The sequence below is a fragment of the Falco punctatus genome (assembly GCF_963210335.1).
Source record: "Falco punctatus genome assembly, chromosome: 17".
In the NCBI taxonomy this organism is placed as follows: Eukaryota; Metazoa; Chordata; class Aves; order Falconiformes; family Falconidae; genus Falco; species Falco punctatus.
This window is the reverse complement of record NC_137597.1, coordinates 1978774-2004097: the sequence shown is the minus strand read 5'-3', so window position 1 is coordinate 2004097 and position 25324 is coordinate 1978774. Positions and strand designations below refer to the sequence as shown.

General features: G+C 55.6%; 3 protein-coding genes across 9 annotated transcripts in view; 2 read left to right on the top strand and 1 right to left on the bottom strand.

Moving 5' to 3' along the window:
- The first annotated feature begins 24 nt into the window (after positions 1–24).
- Positions 25–10124, top strand: LOC308054371 (alpha-1,6-mannosyl-glycoprotein 4-beta-N-acetylglucosaminyltransferase-like). 6 transcript variants are annotated; one of them, XM_080367081.1, is made up of 5 exons: positions 4102–4860; positions 5177–5345; positions 7926–8060; positions 8380–8527; positions 8879–10124. In XM_080367081.1, exons 3-5 carry the CDS (start codon positions 7950–7952, stop codon positions 10021–10023), a joined length of 1404 nt encoding a protein of 467 aa, XP_080223207.1. In that variant the 5' UTR covers positions 4102–4860; positions 5177–5345; positions 7926–7949; the 3' UTR covers positions 10024–10124. The 6 variants fall into 6 exon arrangements, with proteins under 6 accessions (XP_080223211.1, XP_080223212.1, XP_080223207.1 ...); XM_080367082.1 differs by having other exon boundaries at positions 7923–8060; XM_080367085.1 differs by lacking the exons at positions 4102–4860; positions 5177–5345 and adding an exon at positions 25–1026.
- Positions 10125–11395: 1271 nt separating this feature from the next.
- TMEM9 (transmembrane protein 9) lies at positions 11396–18824 on the bottom strand. Of its 2 annotated transcripts, none has more exons than XM_080367090.1 (6): positions 18446–18824; positions 16178–16279; positions 15660–15751; positions 15127–15235; positions 14499–14630; positions 11396–12728 (listed from the first exon to the last, which is right to left on the bottom strand). In XM_080367090.1, the coding sequence occupies exons 1-6, from the start codon at positions 18524–18526 to the stop codon at positions 12579–12581; spliced, it is 666 nt and encodes a 221-aa protein (XP_080223216.1). In that variant the 5' UTR covers positions 18527–18824; the 3' UTR covers positions 11396–12578. The 2 variants fall into 2 exon arrangements, with proteins under 2 accessions (XP_080223216.1, XP_080223217.1); XM_080367091.1 differs by lacking the exon at positions 18446–18824 and adding an exon at positions 16692–17786.
- Positions 18825–18936: 112 nt separating this feature from the next.
- The window catches only part of IGFN1 (immunoglobulin like and fibronectin type III domain containing 1), a 60536-nt gene continuing 54148 nt past the window's right edge, over positions 18937–25324 (top strand). Inside the window, exon 1 of the mRNA XM_080366997.1 lies at positions 18937–20444. The gene's annotated coding sequence lies outside the window, so the exon portion shown is untranslated. The remainder of the gene's footprint in view (positions 20445–25324) is intronic.

The following is a 25324-nucleotide window of genomic DNA, read 5'->3' as shown; positions in this document are numbered from 1 at the left end:
CACAGTGTGATATTTCAGTGTCTGAGGAGCAGTAAGCAAAGCAGCGGTGATCAACAATAATGCTAATTCGCAGTCCAACAGACAGGAGTTTAAGGAAAGAAAAAAGCATACATGATCAAACAAAGGAATTATTTCAAAGAGGATTTGTAAGGCAAAAGTGTGTCTTGAATTTAAAGATACTCCAGGTTCTCACAGTGATGTTTCCTCTTTGAAAAGAAGATCTAAACCTTTAAAACCAGAAGGTGCTTTTCAGAGAAGATAAACAGAGGGAGGGAGAGGGGATGGAGGGGGTAAACTGAAATAACTGAAGCAGTGATGAAGGACTTGCCTGTGGCTTATCTAAGAGCAGTGGAGTAGTGTTGGCCTCTTGGCACTGGAAAGCCTGGAGGCAGTCTGTGGTCTGGCTTTTGCCTAAAGAAATTAATTCCTGTGAGGAAGAAGCGGCCCTGAAACTTTCTGTGGCTCTGGGTTGATTGAGAAGGGAAAGGGGCAGAGAGGTTGGGCCCGTCAGGAGCACGGACTGTTGCGTCCAGCGTGCGTCGGGCTGGAGAGGCGATGGCAGGTGAACACCTTGCTGCTGCCAGCCGGGGGTCTGGTGGAGGAGTGGTGGCAGCAGAGGAGGTGCTGGAGTGCAGGTGGGCCACAGCGGGAAGAGTAACCCTGGACTGGGTTTTGCTGCCTGTCAGTGCTTAGCTCCTCAGACCTGTTTCGCATCACATCTTGTCTCAAGCGGGAGTAAGCGAGTGCTCTTCCATGCCTAATGTTTAGTGAAGCTCCTGGAAGGAGAGAGAGTTCTGCCATCTCCGTTTGAATTTCATACACAAATACCCCCTGATCCCGGTGTAGCTGCCTGCGAGGAGTTCCTTGCGTGTGCCTCTGCCACTGTAAATCTCCACCAAGGACATCTGCCCCAAATGTGGATCTGCGTGAGGGTCTGTGTGCTGTTGACTTCAGACAAACATATTTGGGAAAACTACCTTGCCATTCCCCTTTTCACTGCCGCTGGACACACGTCGATGCCGACAGGTAGGTTTTGAAACTAGATTAATCAAAGCAGAGTTACAGGGCAAGAAAAACGTGCCGTTATCCGTGGTAACGAAGCTGGTTTCGGTGATGGTGCAGCCGAGTCTGAGCTGTTGCCTTTGCGGTGCAGGAGAGGAAGAACAGCAAGCTGGTGCAGGAGCCGTGCGTAAGGGCTGCAGCTGCAGCGCTCCAGGCGTTGCGCAGCACACGGCAGTGCCTGTGTGGCAGGAAGCAATGGGTAGATAACGATTTTCTTTTTATGGTGGGATGAACTCGGTGACAAGTCCTCTGGTCACAGGGTGGAGTTTCTCCACTGGAGTTGAGGAAGGAAACATGGACAGTGAGCGTGGTTACCTTTGCCTTGCGCCGGGGCTGTCTCAGCCGGTGTGTGCTGGCCCGGGGGGGCACACAGCTGCTCGGGGCCTGTCTCCCGCAGAAGCCCAGGTGCTTTGAAGAGCTTCAGGGCGCTTTCCACAGCGTACCCTGAGAAGTGCTGTTGGCCACGATGGTGCCAGCGCCACATGCCTGGTGGTTGCTGCTTGTGCTGTGCACAAGGTGTGGATGTGGAGGGTGGGGGCAGGGATGTTCCGTTCTGGGCTGGCGGCTGGGGTCTGTATGAAGCTCTGCCCTTGCTGGTGGAGAGCTGCTCCAGCCCAGTGGGGACGGCAACGGCAGCCTGTGCCTTGCTCTTGCTTCTGTGAAGAAACACAGAACAAATCTCAGGGCCGTGTGGTTTTGACATCTGTGGCAGCAGGAAGATGTTCTAACCAGGCATATGGCATGTCCAGGGCGCGCTTCGTGTTCTGGAGCAGAGGTGCTGCAGCAGCACCCGTGCCAGATGGTGAATGGCTTTCAGCCCCGTAACTCTCCCTGGGCAACCGGCCCTTGAGCCGTGCGGGTGGCAGCGGCTGGGCGGGAGGTTTCCTGCTACCGACAGACTGGCTGGTTTCAGATAAGGACATTTAAATACGGACAGATGCCCCTACCTCAAAGAGGTGCCTCTCCTATGCCAGCCGCCTTTAAGTCTGAAATGCATAAAAGGTAGAGGAACAATGTTGAATTTTTTTTTCCTTTGCAATTAGCAAACCTTACGATGACTCCAGTGAGGGAGCTGTGTGGATCAGCAGTGTGGGCAGGGATCCAGGACCTGTTGTGATCCACATGGGGAGACCAGTGAGGCAGTGGGGACGCTGCAGAGGTTGGGATCTGCTTGCCCACGTGTAGAGCCGCAGGGCACCGTGGTTTCCCCTCCCTGGCATCGTGATGGCCAGAGCCCGACGCTCTCCCTGCTGCGTGGGGCCCTCATTTACCTCCGCTTTGTCCTGCTTGGGCTCCTGAATAATGGAAGGCTTGTAAGCGGATCTGGCCCAGCTCTCTGGTTTCCCCAGGGGAAACACGGAGGCTCGGCCACCACCCTGCCCTCTCCTTGCCGGGCCTCAGGTGTAGGGTGGGAGCTGAGCCGGGGCAGGGTGAGCGCTGGGTGCCGTGGGGCAGGTGGCCGGTACCTGCGGGGAGTCCCCTGGTGCCTGTCCCACCCCAGTGCTCTGCTCCAGCCCCAGCTGGGGGGACTGGCCCTCCCTGGCCCGCCGCACAGGGTCTGTGCCTGTGCAGCCACATTGCCCCTCTTGAAATAGCCTTTGGACCTGGGGCTTCGCTCTCCAGTTTATTCCAAGAACCAGCAAAAAATGTGCCTTTTAGCTTCGTTTGAGCCACCTCTGTTCTTCAGGCAAAATAATTCAGCGAGCAGAGTGCGAGCACTGGGTCCCAGGCCAGGGGGAGGTTTGCAAGTGGCTCTGGGGGCCAGAGCCCTGGTTGTGCCTGGGTGCTAACAATGTGCGGTGGCCCCTGGGGGGGGAGGTGGGTGGAGAGGCCCTTTTCCAGACCCTGAATTCAGCATTTGGGATTTGCACCATAGCACAAGGGGGTGACAGGCTGGGCTGGCTCAGGCTGGGCTTGTGGGACTTGCTTGGAAGGCAAGAGGCCCCAGGACCACGGGGCGGTGGGCACCGGGGCCTGTGTCCTGCCTGTGAATTCCTTTCCTGCTCCAGGCAGGCTCATGGATGTGCCTAGAGAGGGTCAAATTCTGCCCTAGCACTGCACCCTGAGATGGCACGTGGGGGGAACCAAAGGAGGATTCTGGTGGCTCTGCAGCACCCGTAGCAGTGCTGTCCTGACCCGCGTGTTTCTGTGGCCAGGCTGCCTGTTGCACCCGCGAGTGCTGGCGACTCCAGGGCTGCGCTGGGCTCCGCGGCCGCCCGCCCTCCTCCTCCTTCCTGCGAGTGCAGGAAGGACCAAGCCCTGGTTCCTTCCTGCACAGGGATGGGGGTCATGGGGCATCTGCGGTGAGAAAAGCCCTCCCCATACTGTAGCTGCTGCTGGTTGTTTAGACATCCCCCACAAGCTGCCGAGCCCCACATCCCTTCCTTACCGCGTGCGATTAAACAGCAGATCTTTGCTGGGTTGCACCACCCTGGCTCCCTTGGCTCTCCCAGCATCTTCCAGCCCTGCCCAGGTGTAGATGCTGGCTTTGCTCCAGCGCTGGCAGGGTGTCCCCACTGAGCTCCTCGGGACCCTGGTGTGACAGAGCCACAGGCATCCCGTGATGGGAATTTAAGGATTTAAAAGTCAAGCAGAGTTTGAAAAGCAAAAGCCATCAGATCCAGGAGCCTGTGGACATCTCTTCCTCTCCTTCCCGGTGCCATCGCCTGCCTCCTGCCCTGCCTGGCCTCTCTGCAGCCCCTTGTCCTCGCAGAAGTGTCCAGGGCCAGCGGCTCCACTGGGACCCGCAGCAAGCAGCGGGGGCTGGGAGGTGTCACAGGGGATTTGTAGAAGATTGAGCCTGGGGAGAGACATTGGGGCCTTTCTGAAGGTAGGAGAGGTCCAAGCCAGCGAGGAGGGAAACGGGATCTGCGCTTCCATGTGGATTAATGGGGAGGATGGGATGGAGGAGAAGGGAAGGGTCTCGCTCTCCTTGGGATGCTGTAGGTGAGTTGCCGTGTTGGAAGGTGGTGAGGAGCACCTGGCTGAGCTGGGTGCTGCTGTTGGGTGACTCATGGGTGCTCCGGGTCCACGCTCCCGCTGTGGGTCTGGAGGGAGGAAGCAGTGGGAGAGCAGCAAGGCTTGGAGGGTGGAGGAGCTGGGGGCCAGCTGGGCTGTGGGAAGAGCCCTGCGTGGCCCCCAGTGGCTCGTGGGGAGGGAAGAGGCTTTGTCCCCAGCCAGGGCTGTGATGCCCAGTGCTCCGGTGGGTGCGGGGCGTGGGGGTGAGCCGTGGTGGTGCCCCTGTGGGATGCATCCCGGGTGGGATCCTGGCAGCCAGCCCTGCCCTGGCCTGGGTTGCCGGGGGTGCAGTTCTGGCTCGGCAGCCCCAGAGGTTTCTGACATCTCAGCACAAGGGCTGGAACACGAACGGACAGGACAGTGCAGTGTCACCGTGGGAGTTTGGGGCGCTGGGGCTTGGTGAGAGCCCTTGGGGGTCTGACCGTGCCTGAGGGACCAGGGCTGCCAGCAGGTGCCATGGGGGGTGCCCAGTCCGGGCTAGGGGGGAAGCTGGGGTTGCCCTAACTCCCACAGTGGGACTGGGGGGCCTTTGCCCCATCCCACCTGGGGTCCCCACCAGCCCGGCCAGTTCACCCAGTGCTCACCGGCATGGGGCAGAGGCCGCCAGCAGACGCTCCTCCTCTGCGGGAGGCAGACGAGGACTCGGGGTGGGGCTTTGCTGAGTGAGAAACCAGAGTCCAGCCAGCCCTGGGGAAGTTGCCAGGGCCGAGCACCCTGTGAGACAGCGAGGCTGCCTGGCTCCCACGGCTGAGCACCCACGCGCTGGGCTGCCGCGCACCCGTAAGTCTCTGCCGCCACGGTGGGCGCATCTGGAGCGGTGCTGGGCATCAGCTGCCTCACCGGTGTCATGGGCCGGGGCTGCATGGGGAAGGGGTGCCCTGGGCCGGGGTCGCCTGGGGAGCTGGGGCGGGTGAGGGCGGGTTGGTGGCTGGGGGTCCCCATGCTGTCAGCTGTGGGGACCGGGTCAGACCCAGGTGTCCCTTTACTGAGCTGCTTGCAGAGCCCCCCTGTGCCGTGGGGCTGTGGGAGACCCGGGTTGACCTAAAGCTTTGGCTCCCAGTGTCCTGCGCTACTGAAACGAGGCTTTTCCCCCCAGTTCCTCCCTGCGGGACATCCCCTGGAACAGGTAAACCAACAGTGTGGGGCTGGACCCCAGGCTGGCTCCCAGGGGGCCCAGGGGTGCCCCATCCCACGGAGCCCCAAGCTGCCGTGATTTGCCCATCGGGGACATCGTGCTGCCACAATTTGCCGTGTCCTCTGCTCAAGTGAGTGACGATAGCTGGCACTGGGTTACACCCTGCCCCTCTCCATCCCGGGGGTCCACACCCCCGGTGGAGGTGGTGGTGGGCACTGGGCCAGGATGCGGGAGATCTGGCACTTACCCCGCTGGGTGATGCGTAGCCTTTTTCCGTGCCTCAGTTTCCCCCAGCATGGAGGGGTGCTTCTGGCAGTGGGACAGTGAACCCTGGTTGTTCCCCTCCTCCGCCAGCAACCAGCCCCAGTCTCCCCAGTGCTGGAGGAAGCAGCTGGAGCCGCCAGCGTGCAGGGAGCATCCGGCCCTTCCTCACAGCCTCGCGGGACCGAGGCTGTGTATTTACTCCTTGTCCTTCCCCTCCGCTGCTGAACTGAGTCATGGCTGCTGCGTCACGCAGCCCATTTGGCTGGGGCTCTCCTACTGAAGCAGAGAGTTTGGCTCCAGGCAAGTGGCTCGCAGCAGCCAGCCGCTCCTGGCCGCTGGCCCGATGTCTCCATAGGGCAGGAGCAGGAACTGGGATGCTTCGTGGAGGCACCCTGAGCAGCAGCAGCAGCAGCCAAGAGGGTGCTGCATCCTGGTGATGTGTCTACAGTGGCGTGGCCCTTGGTTGTGTGCCTGTCTAGCTTGGCTGCTCGTTTCTGCATGGAGCTAAAAATCAAAAGCCCAATTAGGGAGCTAATTATGGGGTAGCGTTCATTACCTTCTGTTCTGTTAAGCCTGTGATGTTGGAGGGGTGAGGTGCATGGGACCCCCTGTTCCCCACAGGCTCTGTGGATGATACTGCTGCCTGGGGGAGCTGGGGATGCTGAGCAGCACCTTGTTTTCCATCCAGGATGGGCTTCTGGCAGCCAACCGCCCTCCCGGCAGCCAGAAATCCTTTGGCCACCCAGAGCATAAATATGCCCAGCGCGGTGTGTGGCCAGCGGCCAAGCCTCATCGTTCCCAGTTTGCCCCATGGCCTCGCACTGCCCCGCAGAGCACGGAGGTCCGGGCCTGGAAATCCACCTCCAGGTGGCTCTGGGGTGGGGGGTCCCCTGGCCTGGGATGGGTCCCCAAAGCTGCTCCCCCCGCAGCCGGCAAAGCCTGTGCCCCATCGCTGCGGGGGGGGGGGGTGTTGGGGGTGTTGGGGAGAGCTGGCCATAGGGCTGCCCCATGGCAATGAGCACCCCCAATTCTCCCCACCCAGCTGTGACCTGGAAGGAGATTTTAAGCAGCTCCAGGAGCTTCTTGTCCCCCCAGTGCTTTGAAGAGCCAGCGATGGCGAGCTTGCGGCCACCACTGGGCTCGGGGGGAGGGGGGGGGGGCGGCTCCTCCACCCTCCTTGGCCCAGGTGGGTCTGGATAATGGCACGGCTCAGCCCAGCCCTCCCCGGGAGAGAGCAGCTCATGCTGTTTTAATTGCTTATCTGAGAAACCAGCAACGTTCCTGGGTGAGGTCAGTGCAGCAAGGACAGCACGGGCTGCTGCGCTGGGGGAGGGGGACACGGGGGGGACGGACACAGACGGACAGTACGGGATGACGACGTACGGACACCTGCTTGAGTCAACATCAGCCTGTTGAGAGGCTGAAAACCCTCCGAGGGACTCTTGGGCAGGAAAATGGGGGGTTTCTCCTTAAAATAAGCCCAGCACGTGCAGCAGGGCTACGTGTTGGCTGCAGAGCAGCGGTTGATGCAGTGATGTTTTGGGAGAGAAGCCCTGGGCAAAGCCCAGCCTTCGTGTGGGCCGGCCGGCAGCTTTCTCACCGGTTGGTTGTACAACTTGTGAGCGCTTTGCCTCCATGTGGCTCATCCAAAGATGCTTTGACCAAAAGGAGCTGCCGTGGCCTGAGGAGTTTGGATGGAGCTGGCTGTGTGTGCCCCGCCAGGCTGGGTGCTCGCTCGGTCTCCAGTTTCTCTCCCAGGGCAGACCCAGTCATATTTATAATGGAAAAACCCCAGGTGCACACAGGAGCCTTTTAGCCTCCTGCCACGCCTCTGCTACAAGAGGTGAAATATCTCGAGAGCAGTATAACGTCCTTGAAGGTGACGCTCTCCTGCCTTGGGGACAGGTTTCTTGTCCTACCGAGCAAGTGATGTGGCTGGGACTGGGCAAACACGGCTGCCTGGAGGCAGGCAGTGAGCAGGGGGGGCTGGGGGAGCTGCTTCATCCTGGCCGTGCTGGAAGAGCAGCCTGGGCTCCCTTGAGACCTGAGTGTTTCCCAGGGCTTGGTGCCAAGTCTCGAGGACTTGGTGGCTGCTCCTGGGGTGCCACCCTGACCCAAAAACCTTCAGGGATGTGTGTGTCACCTGCGTTTCTTCTGCCTCTGGCTCTGGGGCTGCGGCGCGGGGTGTTGCAGGGCAGCTGGGGGCATTGGCAGGGCTGGTGGGGTGGATTTTGTACCTGGCTGAGTTTTGTTGGTGCTGGATCGGAGTGTCCTGCCCCTGCCTGCCCAAAGGGGACGGTGCACAAGTGCCCCATGGCTGCCCCAGGTGCGCACCCCTGGGCGCTCTGAGCAGAGGGGTGAGCCCCAGGGGTGCATGCAGGTGCCACCCCGCTGTCCCATCCAGGGGATGGTGGTTTTCCCCAGCCTGTACCCGTTCCTCCAGCAGGCCTGAGCGTGCCAGCCTGGTGCTATGCGATGCTCCCTGAAGCGCTCCGTCACAGCTGTGCTTGCAGCCTCCTTCCTCCTCCTTCTCCTCCTCCTCCTCCATGGGGGCAGCCAGCAGGAACAGGATCACCCGGAGGTGAGTCCCCCGCCAGTGATGTCCTACTGGAAGGGGCCTCTGGAGCATCCTCCATCCCCACCTGCCCCACATGGACCCCAAGACCAGCTCTGCTCCCTTCCATGCAGTGGATTGCTTCCAAACCCCAGCTCTGCCTTCCCTTCTCCCTGGGGCTGCCCAGTGTGCATGGGCCTTCCCTGATCTGGGAGCTGGGAGGGCAGGACAGGGGCTCCCCCTCATTTCTGGGTCTCCCTTTTATTTCTGGGTCTCTCTGTTGTCATTCCCCCTTGCTCACGTGTGTCCATGGGATCTGACCTGGCTGCCTGTGGCTCCCATCCAGGTGGAGCTTAGGGGCTTGGCCCCAGACACCATCCTGCAGATGCTGCAGCCGGAAGGAGCCCAGCGCATCCTCAGGGACTCGGATGATCTCTCTGTGCTCCACAACATCTCCTACCACCTCCTCGCTGGCTCCCCGTCACCCCACAAAAGTGAGTGGCTCTGGGACCCTGGACTGAGCAGGGCTCTGGGTTTGCACATCTGCCCCGTTGCAGCTGCCCATCTCAGCATGGACCTGCCCTATCGCTGCTGCTGCCGTGGCAGGGAGGGGGTCTGCTTCCAACCTTGTGGGGATGGGGGACCTGCTGATACCTGGTGCCTGCCTCCCTAGCCAGCCTTTGCTGCTCTGTTTGGGGAGATGGAGGGGTAGAGGAAGATCCATGTGGTCCAGGTGTGCTTCATACTTCTGTGCCTTGCACTGGGGCAGGTGTTTTGGGTTTCCCTGATCTCTGTGGGGTGGCTGAGATCCCGCAGCCTGCCACTGCCTCTCCTTTACCTTGCAGAATTCTTGGCGGTGGGATTGGCATCAGTACGGCGGCCACGTGGCTACTACCTCCCGGCCACACTCCAGTCCCTCTTCAAGCAGTCGACAGAGGAGGAGCTGCAGGAGATGGTGGTGGTGGTGCACCTGGCAGATGCAGACCCTGGGTGGAATGCGCGTGTGGCCGCCAACATCGCCCACAAGTTTGCTCACCAGATCCTCCTGGGCCGGCTCCTGCTTATCCATGCCCCCCACGAGTTTTACCCCACCCTGGAGGGCCTGAAGAGAAACTACAATGACCCAGAGGAGCGGGTGAAGTTCAGGTCCAAGCAGAACGTGGACTATGCCTTCCTCCTCGCCTTCGCCGCCAACCTCTCGTCCTACTACTTGATGATCGAGGATGATGTGTGGTGCGCCAAGTCCTTCCTGACGGCCATCCGCAAGGCACTAGCTTCCCAGGAAGGCTCCAACTGGGCCACCCTTGAGTTCTCCAAGCTGGGCTACATCGGTAAGCTCTACCGCTCCAGTGACCTTCCTCGCCTGGCTCGCTTCCTCCTCCTCTTCTACCAGGAGATGCCCTGCGACTGGCTGCTGGTTCACTTCCGCCTCCTGCTCACCCAGAAGGACGTCATCCGCTTCAAGCCCTCCCTCTTCCAGCACATGGGCCTCTACTCCTCCTTCCAGGGCACCGTCAACCGGCTGGAGGACGATGAGTTCCAGGCCGATGCCTTGGACCTCCCAGACAACCCGCCAGCCGCCTTGTTCACCAGCATGTCCATCTTCGAGAACTACGAGCCCCTCAAGGCTTACAGCACGGCAGAGGGGTACTTCTGGGGGAAGGACCCAGCAGCCGGCAGCGTCTTCTCCGTCGTCTTCCAGCAGCCGGCCCGTGTCACCCGTGTCCGGGTACGCACCGGTTCCAGCGAGCGCCGCAGCGATTTCCTGCACGCGGGGGTGCTGGAGCTGGGCCGGCGGCATCGGGCCGATGGCCGCGACTGTGCTGCCTACACCACTGTGGGCACCTTTGAGAAAGGGACCTTCGAGCGGCGGGGCCTGGAGAGGGGCATGCCCGGCCCCGTGGAGTGCGTGAGGATCCGGGTGACTCGGAACCAAAGCGAGTGGCTCATCATCCAGAGCATCGACATCTGGACCGCAACAGACACCTGACCGTGGGCGTGGCAGGCTGCCAGAGCGGCTGGATTTTGTATTAAGAGATCCTTTATTTTTATCACTCGCTTTTTTGATAAGGAATTAAATTATTGACTGCCGCTGGCACTGCTGCTCGTCTCTGGAGGGATGGCAGGCGCTGCTGTGGGGGCCACCAGGCTGTGCCGGCTGGGGGGTGCCCGGGCGAGCGGTGCAAGGGTGTGGAGAGGAGCAGAGGCTTGGGAGCCTCAGGCTGGGCAGTAGAAAACATTTCGTCCTGGGGAGGGTGGTGTACAGGACAAAGCTAATCAACCAATTAACAAACCCAGTAATTAACCAGGCAGCAGCATTTTTTGCAATCTCTCCACAGTCCCTTCCCCGTCTGAGGTCTCCAACCCACTGCCTCCCGACATCCAGCCTGCGCGGTTTTTCCTCTCCTGTCCCATTTTCAAGCTGTTCCGGGGGGGCGGGGGGTGTCGCTCACCAACCCCTCCCCCCTGCCCTCCAGGATCAGGGACCCAGGGGTGCAGGACCCCCCCCCGCTGGTGATCACCCACGGCTCGGCGCTGACCCGAGGGGCACCGGCCACCAGATGGACCCATCGCACCAGCCCGGTCCCGCACGACACCTCGGCAGCTCAGCCAGCCCCCGCTTCTGTTCACACTCGTAAAAGTTTTGGGTTTTTTTTTCCCCTCTCAGGGGCTGCAGTTCCCAGGGACCAACACCGTGTCCACGAGGGATGGACAAGGAAGATGAGGTTTCAAAAAGGGGGAGAAAGATCCAACGACTGAGCACCACGGAACAAGGATGGGTGAAGGAAAAATGTGACCTCGGTACGACGTGCAGCTCTGGGTACTTTTTAGCCCAGCGAGGTGCTGAGGGGTAACTGGGGTTCACGTAGGCAGCGGGCACAAAGCCCCCAGAAGGTTCCGTTTGGATTTGTCTGGCAGGATCAGCGGGAAGGGCTAGATCCTGCTGGGCAGCTCCATCAAAAGCCGCTGGCACTAGCATGCAAGGCGGTGACCAGTGCCTCTCCCAGTTAAGCTTTTAGCACCAATTGCCCAACTTCCCGCAAGCGAGGAATTTTGATCCGCTCGCCCCCCCGCTGGGCAGCTCGGGGCTGAACTGTGCCACACAGGAGTGCTCTGGTGGGCTGCCGTTTTAAGACCTGCTCTCCTGGAGCGAGACAGTCACCCCCCGAGCACAGACAGACCAAAGCCAGTGCCAGGGGATCCACCTGTGGTGCAGAAACACCCGAGTGCCGTAAGCACAGCTCTGTCTTGAGGTCTTGTGGCCTGCCGGGCACTGAAGGCTGCCTGGAGAGCAGCCACCCAGTGCTGGGAGCCCCAGACCTGGCATCATGGGACCTTTCCCTGAAAAAAAGCCAGCTGTGTACTAGATCTTTGTCTGCATTTAATAGAGAGATGCTACATGATAAACTCCAGCACCTTCCTGACATTACAAATGTTCTCAGTGGCATCAGTATATACATTGCAGATTCACTTCAGTTTCCTCCACACAGCTCAAGTACAGTCAGAGCTCTCCGCATGTTTTGAGCGGCACAAGTGTCCCCTTTCCAGGGCCCCAGGACCCAGACAAGTGTTTACGGTGCTCCAGTAGAGCCTTTGCTCAAGTTCTCCTGGACACAAATGCTGTTCACCCCAGGGAGAGCACCAAGAGTTACCACCGTGGGTACAAACGGAAGGCTTTCCTCCCCAGTATGCTTTTATCCACTGATAAAGCAGGAAAAGATAGGAATGTAAATCAACCTTTTACCTGCTGGTCTCTTACTTCTGAATGGACTAATCAGTTCTGCGATATGCACCTACACAGAAACAAGCTGCAGTCTCAGTTATGCTGGTGTAGATCTGGACAGACTCCACTGAAGAGAGTGGAAATCCACTCCGTTTACACCAGGGTAAGTGCAAGCAGCAGCTGACCGTTGGCAGGGAAACCCCTCCTCGTCCTTCCACACACTTGTCTCAGCACCTGACACCCAATTAACATCGGTGTAAACTGGAGGAGGGGGTGGCTTCTTTGTCCTGAAGGAGCGCCACATAATTTATCCCACATAAAAATTATCCCACTATATTTATCCCAGAAGGCCTCAGCCAGCTTCCAACACTCCGCTGCGAGACCCCTGTCTCTGATGCGGGGGTGGGCTGACGGAGACTTCAGTCCCAGCAGGTGGTGCCTGCAGGGCCCAGCCGAGCACAGTGCGCTGGAGCTGCAGCCCCGCTGGAGCCAGCTCGTGGCCGCGGCAGCAGCGTTGCATGCGACTGACCGCTTACATGCAGCCACGACTGACCGCTTACATGCGGCCACGGGGCTAACGGTCAGCGCAGAGCTCAGCCAGGTGAGGGTTAAGGAGCCTCTGGGCTGAGAGGTGAAGGGCAAGGGGACAAAACCAGAGGCAAGCATTTTGGTCTGCTTCTCTCTACGAAGACGGTAAATCAGAGAGGGTTAGAGCTGTCAGTCAAACACCACGAATGTCCTGAAGGATGACCTGCTGTCTGTCTTGACCAGCGGAGCTACCCTGTCTTTTGGGAAGTGGTGCCGCATAGCTCAGCAAAGATCTAGCTCAGCATCTTGTGGCGGTCGAAAACTGTCTTCCTCTGCTCCTGCACCTGGCGCTTCCAGCGCTGCTGGGCCCCCTCCACCCTCTCCAGCACCGTGTTGGCTCTGGCGCCAGACGGGGTGGGGGCTGTGGCCAAGGAGCGAGCATCCTGCAATGGAAAGAAACAGTAAAAGAGACGGAGGCATGCCCAGCCCAAACGCAGCAGGTGGCAGCTTGACTCTGGAAGAAACTTCAACTGAAAAAGCAGTTCAAGGCTTGAGTTGTCCTGACAAAGAACTCATTTTCAGAGCTCCTCAACACCAGCTCCCCAACTCTGCTGGAGAGCTTGCTCTTGGGGACCACCCGTGGTAAAGGCACAGGCCTCAAATAAAAGCCCTTAGGAGAGGAACTGCACCAAGTCTAAACCTCTGCTGGAAAGCCACTGCTAGGAGTCTGCAGGGAGCCGCACTGCTAAAGCAAAACTGCATCACCCTGCTGAAACGAGGCCAACAATTTCTGTTGTCCTCAGCGCGCTTAGCTTACATAGTAGCTGCTCATCTGTCTCTCAGACGGTGCTGCAGGACTTTTGTCCAGCCCTGCTGTTCAGACTGCTCAAACAACCGCATTTACACAGCAGTAATGTCAGAAGGCCCCTTCAATGGGGACCCATCGTGGCACACAAACACCAAGGCACACAGAGTTTACAGTCCAGCACATTGGAATATGATAAACTTCATCTAAGATCAGGAATTACAGTGTGCACCTAGCTCTAAATCTGAATTATTGCTGTGGAGCAAAAGCATAATCAGATAGCATCCAGAGTCACCAGTTGCTAGGGACGGCCTCCTCACGAGTGTCCTCCCAGCAGCCCGGGGGTGGCAGCCGGGGTGATGCTCGAGCAGTGCCCTGGGGTTTGGAACAGCTCCGGGAGAGCTCTGCCTAGCACTGCGCCTGGCTAAACTGCGCGTGTCTGAACCGAGCAAGCCCCAGGGAAAGCTGTGTCACAGAGCCACGCGCTACGCTCAGAGCCAGCCAGCCTGGGACAGCCCTTGCATCCTACAAACAGAGCGTGAGCTACAGATGCAATCAAGCATGAGAGCTAATCACTGTGCATGCAGCCACTCCACTCCACACAGATTTACAAGGGTGCCCTTGTTCTGAAATCCTCCTTGGAATCGGGCCCGATCTTTCCCCCTAAAGCACTGCCTCTCTCCCAGGGGGAAGGATGTTGTAAGCTGGATGCTGAAATTGCATGAATTTCATGCGCCAAAAAATTTGTTCTCCCCCGACATCTGAGAGAGATTGAGAGTAGCTCTCTTCAGCTGGGTTCTGATCTTCTTACCCAAGATTTTGTACGCCAAGTACCCCAGAAAGATGGAATCTGACTGAAATTCTGCTCTGGGAAGAAGCACAAGGGACAAGAGCCTAGCTAGATACAACAGGGCCCAGCCCCAGAGCAGGGTCAAACAACACCTCAGATGCCAATCTTTCAAGCATCTAGAAAAGAGGCCTGCCTGATGTTTCAGCACATCATTAAACCCATCCTTCCCTGGAAGCTCACCACCAAGTAACTACACCTAGGACACTGCACAAACAGGAACTGTTTGACTTTCAGTTTCATCTAGACGGACATACCAAATTCAAGTCACTTGGTGAAAAAGCCACCCCCTGCCCCAGAGGACGGGTCTCATCCTGGGCTCATAATACAGAACTTGTACTGTGAGTATTTCTTTGTGCTTCAGCATGATTTGCACAGATTTGAGTCTAAACGTTTACCTGTGATAAGTGCCCAAAGATCAATGGCGTTGGTCCCACACTGGATCAGAGGGGACAAGCACAAGGTCACTCTGTTTCCCTGTCAGTCCTTCTCTTGTCACCCTACCACCCAGTCTCCACCGTGACCACAGCCACCCGCATGCATCAAGTGGCACAGCCTCACCTCGTTCTCCTCCTCATTGTGCAGGGGCTGGGTGTAAGCATCTGGCTTCCGGATCAGAGGGTCCACCAGCACAAGGAAAGCCATGTAAAGCAGCAGTGCCCCCACCACGGACAAGTAAATGATAATGATCACCTGCAGTTAAGGACAGCATAGTGGAAAAGGATCAGCAATGTAGAGGAGAAGCAGACAGAGGATGGGAAGCTCCCTTCACGACTGCCTCTCACATCTGATCTCTCATTCTAATTCTGCTCACTAGAAAGCCTCCTGCACTTGCAGGAAGGCTGAGGAGACCTAAGTGCCATCGCTGCATAACCCGTGCTGATCTGCTCTGCACTTGCCAGTTTTGGGCATGTGCTGCATGTGAAATGACGGGTCCCTGCTCAGAGGTGCTTGGCACTGTCACACATCCTCAGCAAGAAGACCGGGCTCCTGTGCAGCCTGCTCCTCACGCCAGGAAGCCTCCTGACTCAGACACGGTGCTCCTGGCACTACCACCGTGTAGTAGCTGTGACAGTTTTATTTTCCCTTTCTGGGCTCTTCTCCATGAGCCCACCAGTCTTGCTGTGCCTGTGATGGCATGGCATGGCAAGGAGAAGGAGCCAGCCACAGGGAGCAGACCCACAATTACCTTGATGGTGGTGGTGCTGCGCTCCTCGTACTTGCATTCACACAGCAGGCAGTAGGCCTCCACATCATTCCCTGGCACAGGCATTGGCTCCACAACGTGCAGGCAGTTGCTGCAACACAAAATCAGTGACAGTACAAAGTGAAACTCATGCTCTGTGGAAGGACGCTGAGGTGACTTTGCGTGTCCCAGCTTTCCCATCAGGCTGATAACACTGATCCGGTTTTAAGAGTTCCCCTCACAGCTCAACTGGCCCAAAGCTCCTGGGACAGACTGTCCAAGTGCCTTCTGCAGGGATCCAGTCCAGGTGAAACAGACTGGAGGGTATGCCCTACATCTGCTGAGAGCCGCAGCTTAAGAAATCACGCCTCCCAGATTCCTCAATCCCTGTTCAAAAAATGCCCCTTGCCTGGGTTGAACATCACCTACCAAAACTGCTTCCTCTGCAAATGCACAGGTAGGGAACTACTTCCTTAGCAGCAGCTGGAAACTCTGGAGCGTTGGACCAACCCCTCAGGCTTCAACCCACAACTCACCAGTCCTTCTGCGACACATTCTTGTTGTAAATGTGCCCACTGATGTTCCGGTATGGGGGACAGATGCACTTGCAGCGGATGTCCTCTGAGCTCTGCAGAAGCAAGAGGAGACGGCACTAGTGAGTGAACACGTGTGTGTGTCCAGTTCTGCTGCCCTGGCCACGCAGGGGTGTGGGAAGAGGCAAAACATTCTCAGAGAGAGGACTTCACACATCTCTTCTTGTGCTGCTGCTTTGACATCAATAACTTCACAGTTTTAAAACGCCTTGAGCACCTCTGCTCCAGATGCCAGGTACTTTTCAAACAAATTTTAAAATGCAAACTCCAAAATACGGCAGAAGACAGGGCAGAGGCTACCATCACGTACATTCACAGCTCTACATACGATAAATGCACAACTGCTATAGCACTCCTTATCTTTGCAAACTTCCACAGAAAAACAGCTGCTTCTCTGCCATTGCTGTTTGTGTTGTACTACACACACGGTTCACTGCTTGTGTCTGAAGCTGTACACTCACCTTGCTGGCTTGTGCTGGGGGAGAAAGGATGCAGCACAGCAGCACAATCAGCAGCATGGAGCTCGCACACTTCCAGGTGCACTGGACAAACATCATGGAAACCTGAGGAAACAAAAATGCATATCCAGGATGAAGTATCTCAGCTGAATGCAGCCAGAATGAGTTAGTTTGAGCTTTCTTTTTTGGCCCACCTGCTTCTATTTTGCCCAGGAAGTAGAAATTTATCCCTGAATCAAGGCTGATGCCAGTTGGAACCTCCTGGAATCACTTTACACAGATCCCAAGAAATACTCAAATAAAACTCTCAAGGCTTTCACCATCTAGAGCCACAAATCCAAACTCTCATAGTCCTGCAAAAAAATACTGCTGACTTCCTCACAATTTGACTTCTGCAACTCCAGATAACCTCCTGTTACTCTCCAACTACTGAAGAGCTCTGCAACAGGTACTTTGCTGCTGACAGTTTCGCCCAGTAAAAGATACAGAACCAGAAAAGCCACGGACCAAGACTGACCTGAAGAAGTACAGCTGGGCCTCGCTGGTGGACTGTGTAAGTGTTAAATCGTTCACCTTCTGATACTCATTTTGCTTCTGAAGGGGTCAGCATATTTTCCTCTCTCAAGAGCCATTAACTATGGCAATGGAATGGAATATTTACCGATTCCTAAACCTCCTTTACCTCAAGACAACTGTTCCGTACAAACCTAGTTTCTAAAAATTACTTCAAGTTGCTAGGCTGCTGAATTCATTATATGCGTTTTGCTCTATATGCATAGGTAAAGTTGTTCTAGAGACGTGTGTTTGCACAAATCCAAAAGAATACGGGTTCATTTTCTTTGCCGCAAAAGTAAAGTCAGTCCATTAACAAGGCATTCACATTGCAACAGCAGCAGCTTGGAGACAAAAGGCACGGCAGGCCTCATGGTGTCACCCTGGGGAGAGCTCTGAAAAGCCACTTCAGCACAGCTTTATTCAGGGAAGGTAATTTACACCTTTATTAATCAGTTCTATATGGCACATGTAATCCCACAGCTAACTGCAGGTACTTATACTCTATTACCTAACATAATTCCATTCGTATTTACATCACTGGGATGCTCTATCACCGTTTGCTTTATCCTATGTGAACTCTCTTAAAAATTAATGTAACAGGTTACAAACACCAAGTTCCTCTCTCCTTTATCTAAACAAAACACCAGTCAAACAAGCTGACCTGCCAAAAACCATCAAAATGCATTCCAGTCCTACCTACCAGCCTATCGCAGGATTTCTTAACCCTTTGCACCCCAGTGAGCAGAAACCTCCGCAAACAACGTATTTTTCTTTGGAGACATCAGGGTTTTTACCTCTTCATCAGAAATGCTGGTTAGTGTATGGCCTAGCTGCACAGTGCATGTGCCCCACTGTAGGTGGTTTCGGGTTGCTGCTTGCTTGGATTTATAATTCAGCAACGGAGCACGTACTTAGAATTTTGTTTTAGCCTGGTCAACTAAATTCAGATCATCTGAACAATTCATAACTGCCATTTTTAATAAAAGCAGGGGAAAACGCGTCGTCTAGTAGACCGTGCCTCCCAGCAACGCAATACGAATTTGGGGTGCCGCTGGCCAGGCCCGTGACCACGCCGAGGGCAGCGCAGCCCCGGCCCCACGGCGTGCCCAGGGGCACCGGCCCCCGCGCCTGGAGCCGGCTCTTCCCAGCGCATCAGCCCGGCCCCCCGCAGGCACCTGCCCAACGGCACCCGCATCCCGACCGCCCCAACCGGGAACCGCCGCGGAGCAGCGGGGCTCACACGCGGCGAGGTAGTCGCGCCTGAGGCGCCTGGCAGCGCCCCCGGGTCACCCCAACACCGGCTCCACCTTCAGGTCCCCCGCAGCCCCCCGAGACTAAACCCGGCCCCGCTCCGCCCCGGGCTCCGCGTTGCAGCCGCGGCGGCGCTCAGCCGGCCCCTCGGCCCCGCAAGGCGCGGGGCTGCCCCCGGCCGCGGCCCCCCGGTGCCCGCCGAAGGGCGGCAGGTGCTCAGCCCCTCAGAGGCTCCCCCGACGCCGCTGCCCCCGCTCCGGCGGCTCGGCCGCCCGAGGGGCCTCCGGCAATCCAGGCCGCTGCCACCGGAGCGCCCCCGCCCACCAAGCATCCACCCACCGGGTTCCCCCGCGGGCCGGCGAGGCCACTCACGGCTCAGGCCCCGGGGGGCAGGGAGGCGGCGCGGGGCAGGGAACGGGCCGGGCCCGGCCTCCCCTCAGGCCGCTCGGAGCGCGGGGACCCTACCTGCCCCTCCACACCGCCGCGCACGGCCCGCCGCGCCGGCCCCCACAAGCCCCGCCCCCGCCCCGCTGCCCGCGCTCCCATTGGTGCGAGGGGTGACGTCCAGTGACAGGCAGTAGTCCGCAGCCAGTCGGGAGGCAGGTCTCCCGGGCGGCTCCTGAGGAGCGGCTCCGCGCCTCGTTCGCGCCCCGCAAGGTGAGGGACGGGCCGGCCGCCATCGGCCACGGCGGGCCCGGGCGGCAGCAGGCGGCGTTAGGCGGACCTGGCCTGGGGCAACCCCCGCGTGGCTGCCCCCTCGTCGGGCAGGGCAGGCCAGGCCAGGCCGCCCCGTTCTGAGGCTGAGCCACGGGAGAGCCCCGTTCTCTCTCAGTTCTCCCCCGCCCCAGCTCCTCCCCCTCCCCTCAGCTCCCCCCCCCAGCTCCCTCCCTCTCAGCTTCCCCCCCCCCCAGCTCCCCCACTCCCCCGCACCCCCCCCCTGCTCTCCCCCCCAGCGCCCCCCCTCAATTGGCCTCACACCTTTCGCAGGAAAGGTATTGCTGTGTCCATCAGAGGAGAAAACCCAGGCCACATAGCCTTGGTTATGATGTTTTGGCTGATACGTAGTTATAAATGTTATCTGTGATCTTCTAGGCTCAAAGACTGTGGGTCTGTAGTCAGTCTCTTGTATTAGAAGCCAATGAGTCATTTTTGCTCTATCATTGTGCCAGGAGGAGCGTTGTGCCTTTCCAAGGCTGTGGGGTCTTGTGTTTGTCCAAAGAGAACGTTTCTGAGACCTGGCTCGAGAACCGGCTGGGTTTTGCCCCATTTTCTGTGGCTGCACCCTTTGCTTCAGGCGTGCACAGAGCCGCGGCTGTGGCCCTGCTTCTGTGGCAGCCCCCTGGAAGGGTTGAATTGCTTCTCCGCTTGCTCCACTCTTCTGCTGGTTGACCTGAGCTCTATCAGTGGCGCTGGATAAAATCAGGATCTAATTCTCTTTCAGATAAAAAGCATCCATTGATGGAACAGGGGAAAAAGGAGACCCAAACCTGGGGTCTAAAGTCTTCAAACCTGGTGGCCATGCCTCACCTGGTGTGTGCCCGCGGCCGTGTCTGTGCAGCGATGGGACCATTCCATGCAGCACTGCAGCCCTGTCCCGTGTTGGTGGCAAGACCCTTTCTGCATCGATGCTTCTTTGATGAAAATAAAAATGAGAAGACTGAGGTGAGAGATATTCAGCCTGAAATTTGTGTAAATCAGAGGGGAATGTCTGTCTGGCATAGATAAGTTGTAACTTTTTAGAAAGGAGTAAATTGATTGAGACTGCTTGTTTTAGAGTTTGCAGAATGTATAGACTGTGGCAACTGCCAGCCTTTAAAATGCCCCACACTGCTCCATGCACCCAGGGATGGGAATTACTGATGTAAAAGTGTTTTCTAACCCCATTGCTGTAATGTGTACAATCCTGACCCTGCCACGGCTGCATTCCCCCCACACTCAGCTGGAGTCAGTTATGGGACTGTGGCCTACATCAGCTGGACTGATCTAAGGAAATATTCCATGAGAATAATCCTGGGTATTAGATGCACAAGGGACTTCTAATTCCTTCCTCCTACTCCAGCACTGCTGAGCGGAAGAACCTCTTTGGTGCTAACTCACAGATCTCACTTCAGAGCAGAACCTTAGGCCTGGCTGTGGGACACTGCCAATGTTGTGAAATAACTGAGTTTTTATAGGTTTAAGAGCCAGGTGACCATGGGGATTTTATGTTACCAACTTTCCCAGCACACAACTGGTGAGGAGATATTTTTGTCTTCTCTGACATGCCTGTTGTCAATCTGTTCTTCTGTGTTCTTGTGCAGCCCAAAGGTACCTATTGCCGCTTCTTGTGGGGCTGGAGTAAGCTGAATAGAAACCTACAGGAAGCAGCCTGAACTCGTGACAAGACACTGAGAAATCCCCTTGGAATAAGTAAAGGAACGGCCCAGGCAGCTGAGACACTGAATGCAGGGATCACGTTTTTCAGGTGAGTGCCTCAAAGACAGACCCACCAAACACTACACGAGCTTGGAAATTGCATTTCGCTTTCAAGGCTGTTTTTCAAGAGACTGATTTGCGATTCCTCGGAAAGGAGACTTAGCTGTGTGTGCATTTTCTTCGTAGTGATGGGAGGGAGATCTCACACACAACACCTCCAGGAGAGTTTTCTGTTTCCTTTCTTGCTGGCTGTCCCCCTGCCCAGTACAGCTTTTTTGTCTGTTCGAGGTAACTCAGATGTAGCAGGATCAGTTACTGTCTGGATGTCACCCCTGTTGCTGTGTTTAAAGCCCAGCAGCAGTGAAAAAACAGAGAGTTTGGCTGGAGGGAGCAGGATTTGCCACTTTATTTCTTTATTCATAAGTGCACCGCTACACAGATCCAACAGATGTGGTCACGTTTCCTGAATTTCTCAGTGTGCTGAATGCTGGTCCCTGCAAAAATCTAGCTCCAGTAGTGTGTCCTGAACACTTAGAGATCTTGCCCTGGATTCCAAGATATTTGATGCTAGCTACTGAAATTGGCCTGCAGGGATCTGTGGCTTGCATGGTGGTCTGTGGAGGGGCTTCATCATACTTTGGAGACCGCAGGATCAGCAATGACTTTGTGGGGCTGTTCATTCCCAGTTTTTCCCTCTAGCTTTGTTGGCAGCAGAAAAGTGAGAGAGGTGCCTCAGAGGAGCTTTCCATAGGCAGCATCCTGGGAATACAACCCAAACACAAATCATTTGGCATGGAGGGAGAAGGAATCGGAGATCAGCATAGGAAACAAAGAAACACAAATACATAAAAGAGGAGAAATGCGTCAGGCGCCACTGTTAATGCCCTGAACTCTCCCCTTACCGATGTATTTAGTCCTTACTGGTATTTGTGGTATCAGCTTCTGAAGGACAGGTGGCATTTTTGTTAACATGACCAATGGCTAAGGACACAGAGCAGCTTGTCCTTGCTCTTTCTGGAAATGGGTGTTAGTGACTACACTGTAAACCTTTTTCCGGCACAACGATGGGGTCACATCAGCTGCCAGATATTTAAAGGGCAATTTATTTAATATTGTAAACAAACAGATTGACTTGTAAATATTCTCGGGATACATCCTACCATTATAAAAGGTGTCCTATAATTCAGGGAGAAGACAATTCACTCCTCACCTGCAACAAAATGATCTGGTCTTTGTATTAAGCTCAAAACAAGGTGCTTCCCTTGACAAGAGAGGATGCAAGGGTGCTTGGGCATTGGCCCAACCTCCCTGAGCTCTCTTCCTTGTGCGGGATGGTTGGTTAGACCAAGGAACAGCAATTTTTCTTCTCTTTTTGCTGTCACCTCCCTTACAACTCCAAGGAAGCGGCTTCTGGTGATGTGCCTCAGTTTTCTCAGTCAAATGGTATGCAGCAGTGCTCTAGGGTTCCTGTGAGGGTGACTGAAGACCGTATGGGGATCGCAAGAACTGCTTGTGAGGGTGCATTAAGGTCTCAACATGAAAGACCTGACAATCTTAAAAAGACATGTAGAAGCCTTATAGAGATTTCTGAGTATATGTTGATGAACAAACATTGTCAATCACAAGCAGGAGCAGCTGGTGTGCGTGTGGGGGTTGACAGAAGGTGTGGCTTTCCCAGCATGCTGGACTCCGATAGCCCGGGAGATGCAGTGTCAGTATGTGTCCTTTGGTCGCGCACAGACAAGCTGGTGTTGTGAAGGACCCTCTGTCAACCATGATCTCCCGTGGGATGAATGTGTTGTAGAACAACCATTAATGTAACAGCCATGGAAGGATAAATCTGGAATTTGGTGTTGTGTCACACAGCTCACAGCTGTGCAGTTATTGCTCACTTGCACCTTGAAGTGTTATGGCGAGGAGACTCCTATCGTTGGCGGCAGGGTGTCTCTGGGTTGGCGAGGGGGAAACAACCCAGACATGGCTTATATCCCAAAGGGCTTGAGTCATGCTTCTCCACCTTAGTTGCATTTAACTGTTCCGTAGGCTGCCTCTGCCCCTAGATTGGAAACCATTTCCAGTCTAAATATGCACAGGACAGTGGAGGAGAGAGGCCTTGTCCAAGCTCACCCAGCAGTGCTAAGACTAGAAGAGATTGCTGCTACACCCCAGGGAAGTGCTCTAGGCACTGGTCCACACTGCTTCCCTCTGCCTGAGCTCGGTTCCCAAGTAAAGAACAGAGGCCTTGTTAGAAGGAAAAGAGAATTCTTTCTGACCTGCAGTATTTCTTCAAGAGCTGATGCTCTGTCCTGAAGCCTGGGAGGTGTGTAGAGGTGCAGCCCTACTGTGAACCACACAGGAGCTTGAGAAATAGCCTCATCTGCTGGAGCTGCCACCTGAAGGGGTAGGAGAATGTGGTCTTATGGGGTTGGGGCAGATAGAGACTTTGCAGAGCCAGATACATAACTGTTTTCATGTTCTAAGACAGTGCTTATAAGAGCACTGCCTACAGAGGTGGTGCTTACGGCGCGGTTTGGGTGTATAGAAGTCTGTGAAGTGTCAGTGGCACCCTTCCTGCTATCCTCCTGCTAACCTGTATGTGATGTGGGGGAAGAGGGGAAGGAATAAAATCAGGCTGTTTGTGTTAGATCACGTTTGTGATACTGAGCAGCTACAGCCTCTGGTGACAGTCCTCTGCTGTTTGGTTGCTTTGCACCCATCTCTGCACTGCAGGGGCTTCCCTGTAAGTGTCCTCCTGATTGGCAGAGAAACGCTGCATTTGGCATTCTTTTCTGTGAGATCTGGTTCAGCCAAAAATAAGTTTCTCCAAGATTTTTGATGGAATGGCATGAAACACTGGAACAGTTAGGCCTAAGTGTATTATTGGCATCAGGCCTGCAGCGGCTTGGTTTTACCTTCTAAGGTCATGCTTCTGCTTGGCTGCAGCGACCCCAGCCCACCTCCCACTGTGATCTACTCCACTTTGTTAGCTAAGAGCTGTTGAGCTGGGCTGATAGTCAGGGATCCCTCTTTCTGGTTCAGAGTGGGTCGTGATTTAACTCTGGCCAGCAACTGAGCTCTGCGCAGCCACTTGCTTGCTCCCACTTGGTGGGATGGAGGAGAGAATCCTGAGTAAAAGTGAGAAAACTTGTGGGTTGAGATAAAGACATTTTAACAGGTAAAGCAAAAGCCACGTGCTCAAGCAAAGCAAAACAAAGAATTCATTCACCACTTCCCATGGCAGGCAGGTGCTCAGCCATCCCCAGGACAGCCGGGCTCCATCACACCCAATGGGGACTTGGGAAGACAAAACGCTGTAACTCTGAGCATTCCCCTTTCCTCCTTCCCCAGCCTTATATACTGAGCATGACGGTCTATGGTATGGAATATCCTTTGGCCAGTCGGGGTCAGCTGTCCCGGCTGTGTCACCTCCCAGCTTCTGGTGCCCCCCCAGCCTGCTTGCTGCTGGGGTGGCGTGAGAGGCAGAAAAGGCCTTGGCTCTGTGTAAGTGCTGCTCGGCAGTAATGAAAACATCGCTGTATTGTCATCACGGTGACTAGCACAAATCCAAAATATATCCCCATACTAGCTACTATGAAGACAATTAACTCTATCACAGCCAAAACCAGCACAGTGCGGGAAAGTGCTTTGTGTGAGACCAAGGAAATCATTCCTGCCAGAGGTCACTGCTTTCGGAGCAGTTCAAAGCCAGGTCTCCATGGTTTGGAAGGGTTGCTTGGTGCTAGTTTGGGAGCAGCAGTATTGGAGCAGATGTCTAAGCCCTCTTCCAGCTTACACAGCTGGGGTTTTGTTTCCCTAAAAATTCCCAAGCCTCAACTGGATACAGGATTCATCATCTTCTGACCTGCTGTGCTGAGCTGCTGCTAAACAGCTGCTCTGTTTTGAAAAGAGTGAAGTGATTTTTATAGAGACTTCCGGGCAGAATGAGTTTCCAGCATGTGGAAGGGCTGGTGGGACTGGGAGAGGGCTGTGGTTGTAGGATCCCATCTGTATTTGGCTCCCTTGGAGCAAGGTGCTCTCTAGAAACGTTAGTAGCAACTTGGAGAAATGATTCAGCTGCATTTGGAGGAGGTAATTTTCAGTGTAAGTAAAGTATATCCTCAGTTTCTCTGGCACAGAAGAGAATACAAAAATGTTAGCGAGTGGACAAGTTCCCTCAGTCCCAAACGCTGTGCCATCAACTTTTAATTTGGGAGTCTCCAGATGGGACATCACTATGGATCCATCAATGTGGATGGGAGTTTTGCCTCTCACGCCAGGGCCTTGCCTCAAAGAGGAGAGCAATGGAGGCTCCAGCCACAGTAGCCTGTCGTCTTCTGTGTGGACCGGCACTAGGGAGGGCTGAGAGGGGTTGTCTGTGGGTTTTGTGGCTTTTGGAAAAGGACAGGGAATGTTCATAAGCCTTTTATTTCTATATTACTTGGAGGAATTAAGACATAAGTCAGACAAGCAAGCACTGGCATGCGGGTGGGAAGCTCCTGAAGGCTCCCCATATTACACCAGTCACTTCAACGCAAGTACAAAAATACACTCGTGTGACACCGCATCACAGCATCTAGCCAAATAACCTGCTACTCTCTTCGTGTGACAGTGATGTGTAGGGCAGGGTGCAAGACCTGTAGTAGTGTTCAAGGATCCAGTTCCTGGTGTGCCTCAAAGGTCCATCTGTCTGTGAGTTAGGAAATTCCTGAACCAAAGACCGTGGGCTCGTTTCAGTATTTGATAGCTGCTTGATGAACTTTGCTCAGAGAACAGGAGCGTAGGCCTAATCCACTGTTGTCTCCACAGCTTTTGTTGTCAGCTGTAGCAGAGTACATATATTTATGGTCAATTAAAGTGACATATTACAGCCACATGATGTCATCGGCAGTCACCCCAGCTGTGCTGAAATTAACCCAAACTGTTGTATTT

Excerpts from the sequence above, each read along its gene's own strand:
- LOC308054371 (XM_080367085.1), top strand. The coding sequence starts at position 7,950 with ATGCGATGCTCCCTGAAGCGCTCCGTCACAGCTGTGCTTGCAGCCTCC. Across the intron at positions 8,061-8,379 it reads AGGAACAGGATCACCCGGAG|GTGGAGCTTAGGGGCTTGGC; the intron begins GTGAGTCCCCCG and ends GCTCCCATCCAG. Across the intron at positions 8,528-8,878 it reads CTCCCCGTCACCCCACAAAA|AATTCTTGGCGGTGGGATTG; the intron begins GTGAGTGGCTCT and ends TTTACCTTGCAG.
- TMEM9 (XM_080367090.1), bottom strand. The coding sequence starts at position 18,526 with ATGGGAGCGCGGGCAGCGGGGCGGGGGCGGGGCTTGTGGGGGCCGGCG. Across the intron at positions 14,631-15,126 it reads GCAGCACCACCACCATCAAG|GTGATCATTATCATTTACTT; the intron begins GTAATTGTGGGT and ends CCTTAACTGCAG. Across the intron at positions 12,729-14,498 it reads ACAATGAGGAGGAGAACGAG|GATGCTCGCTCCTTGGCCAC; the intron begins GTGAGGCTGTGC and ends TTTCCATTGCAG.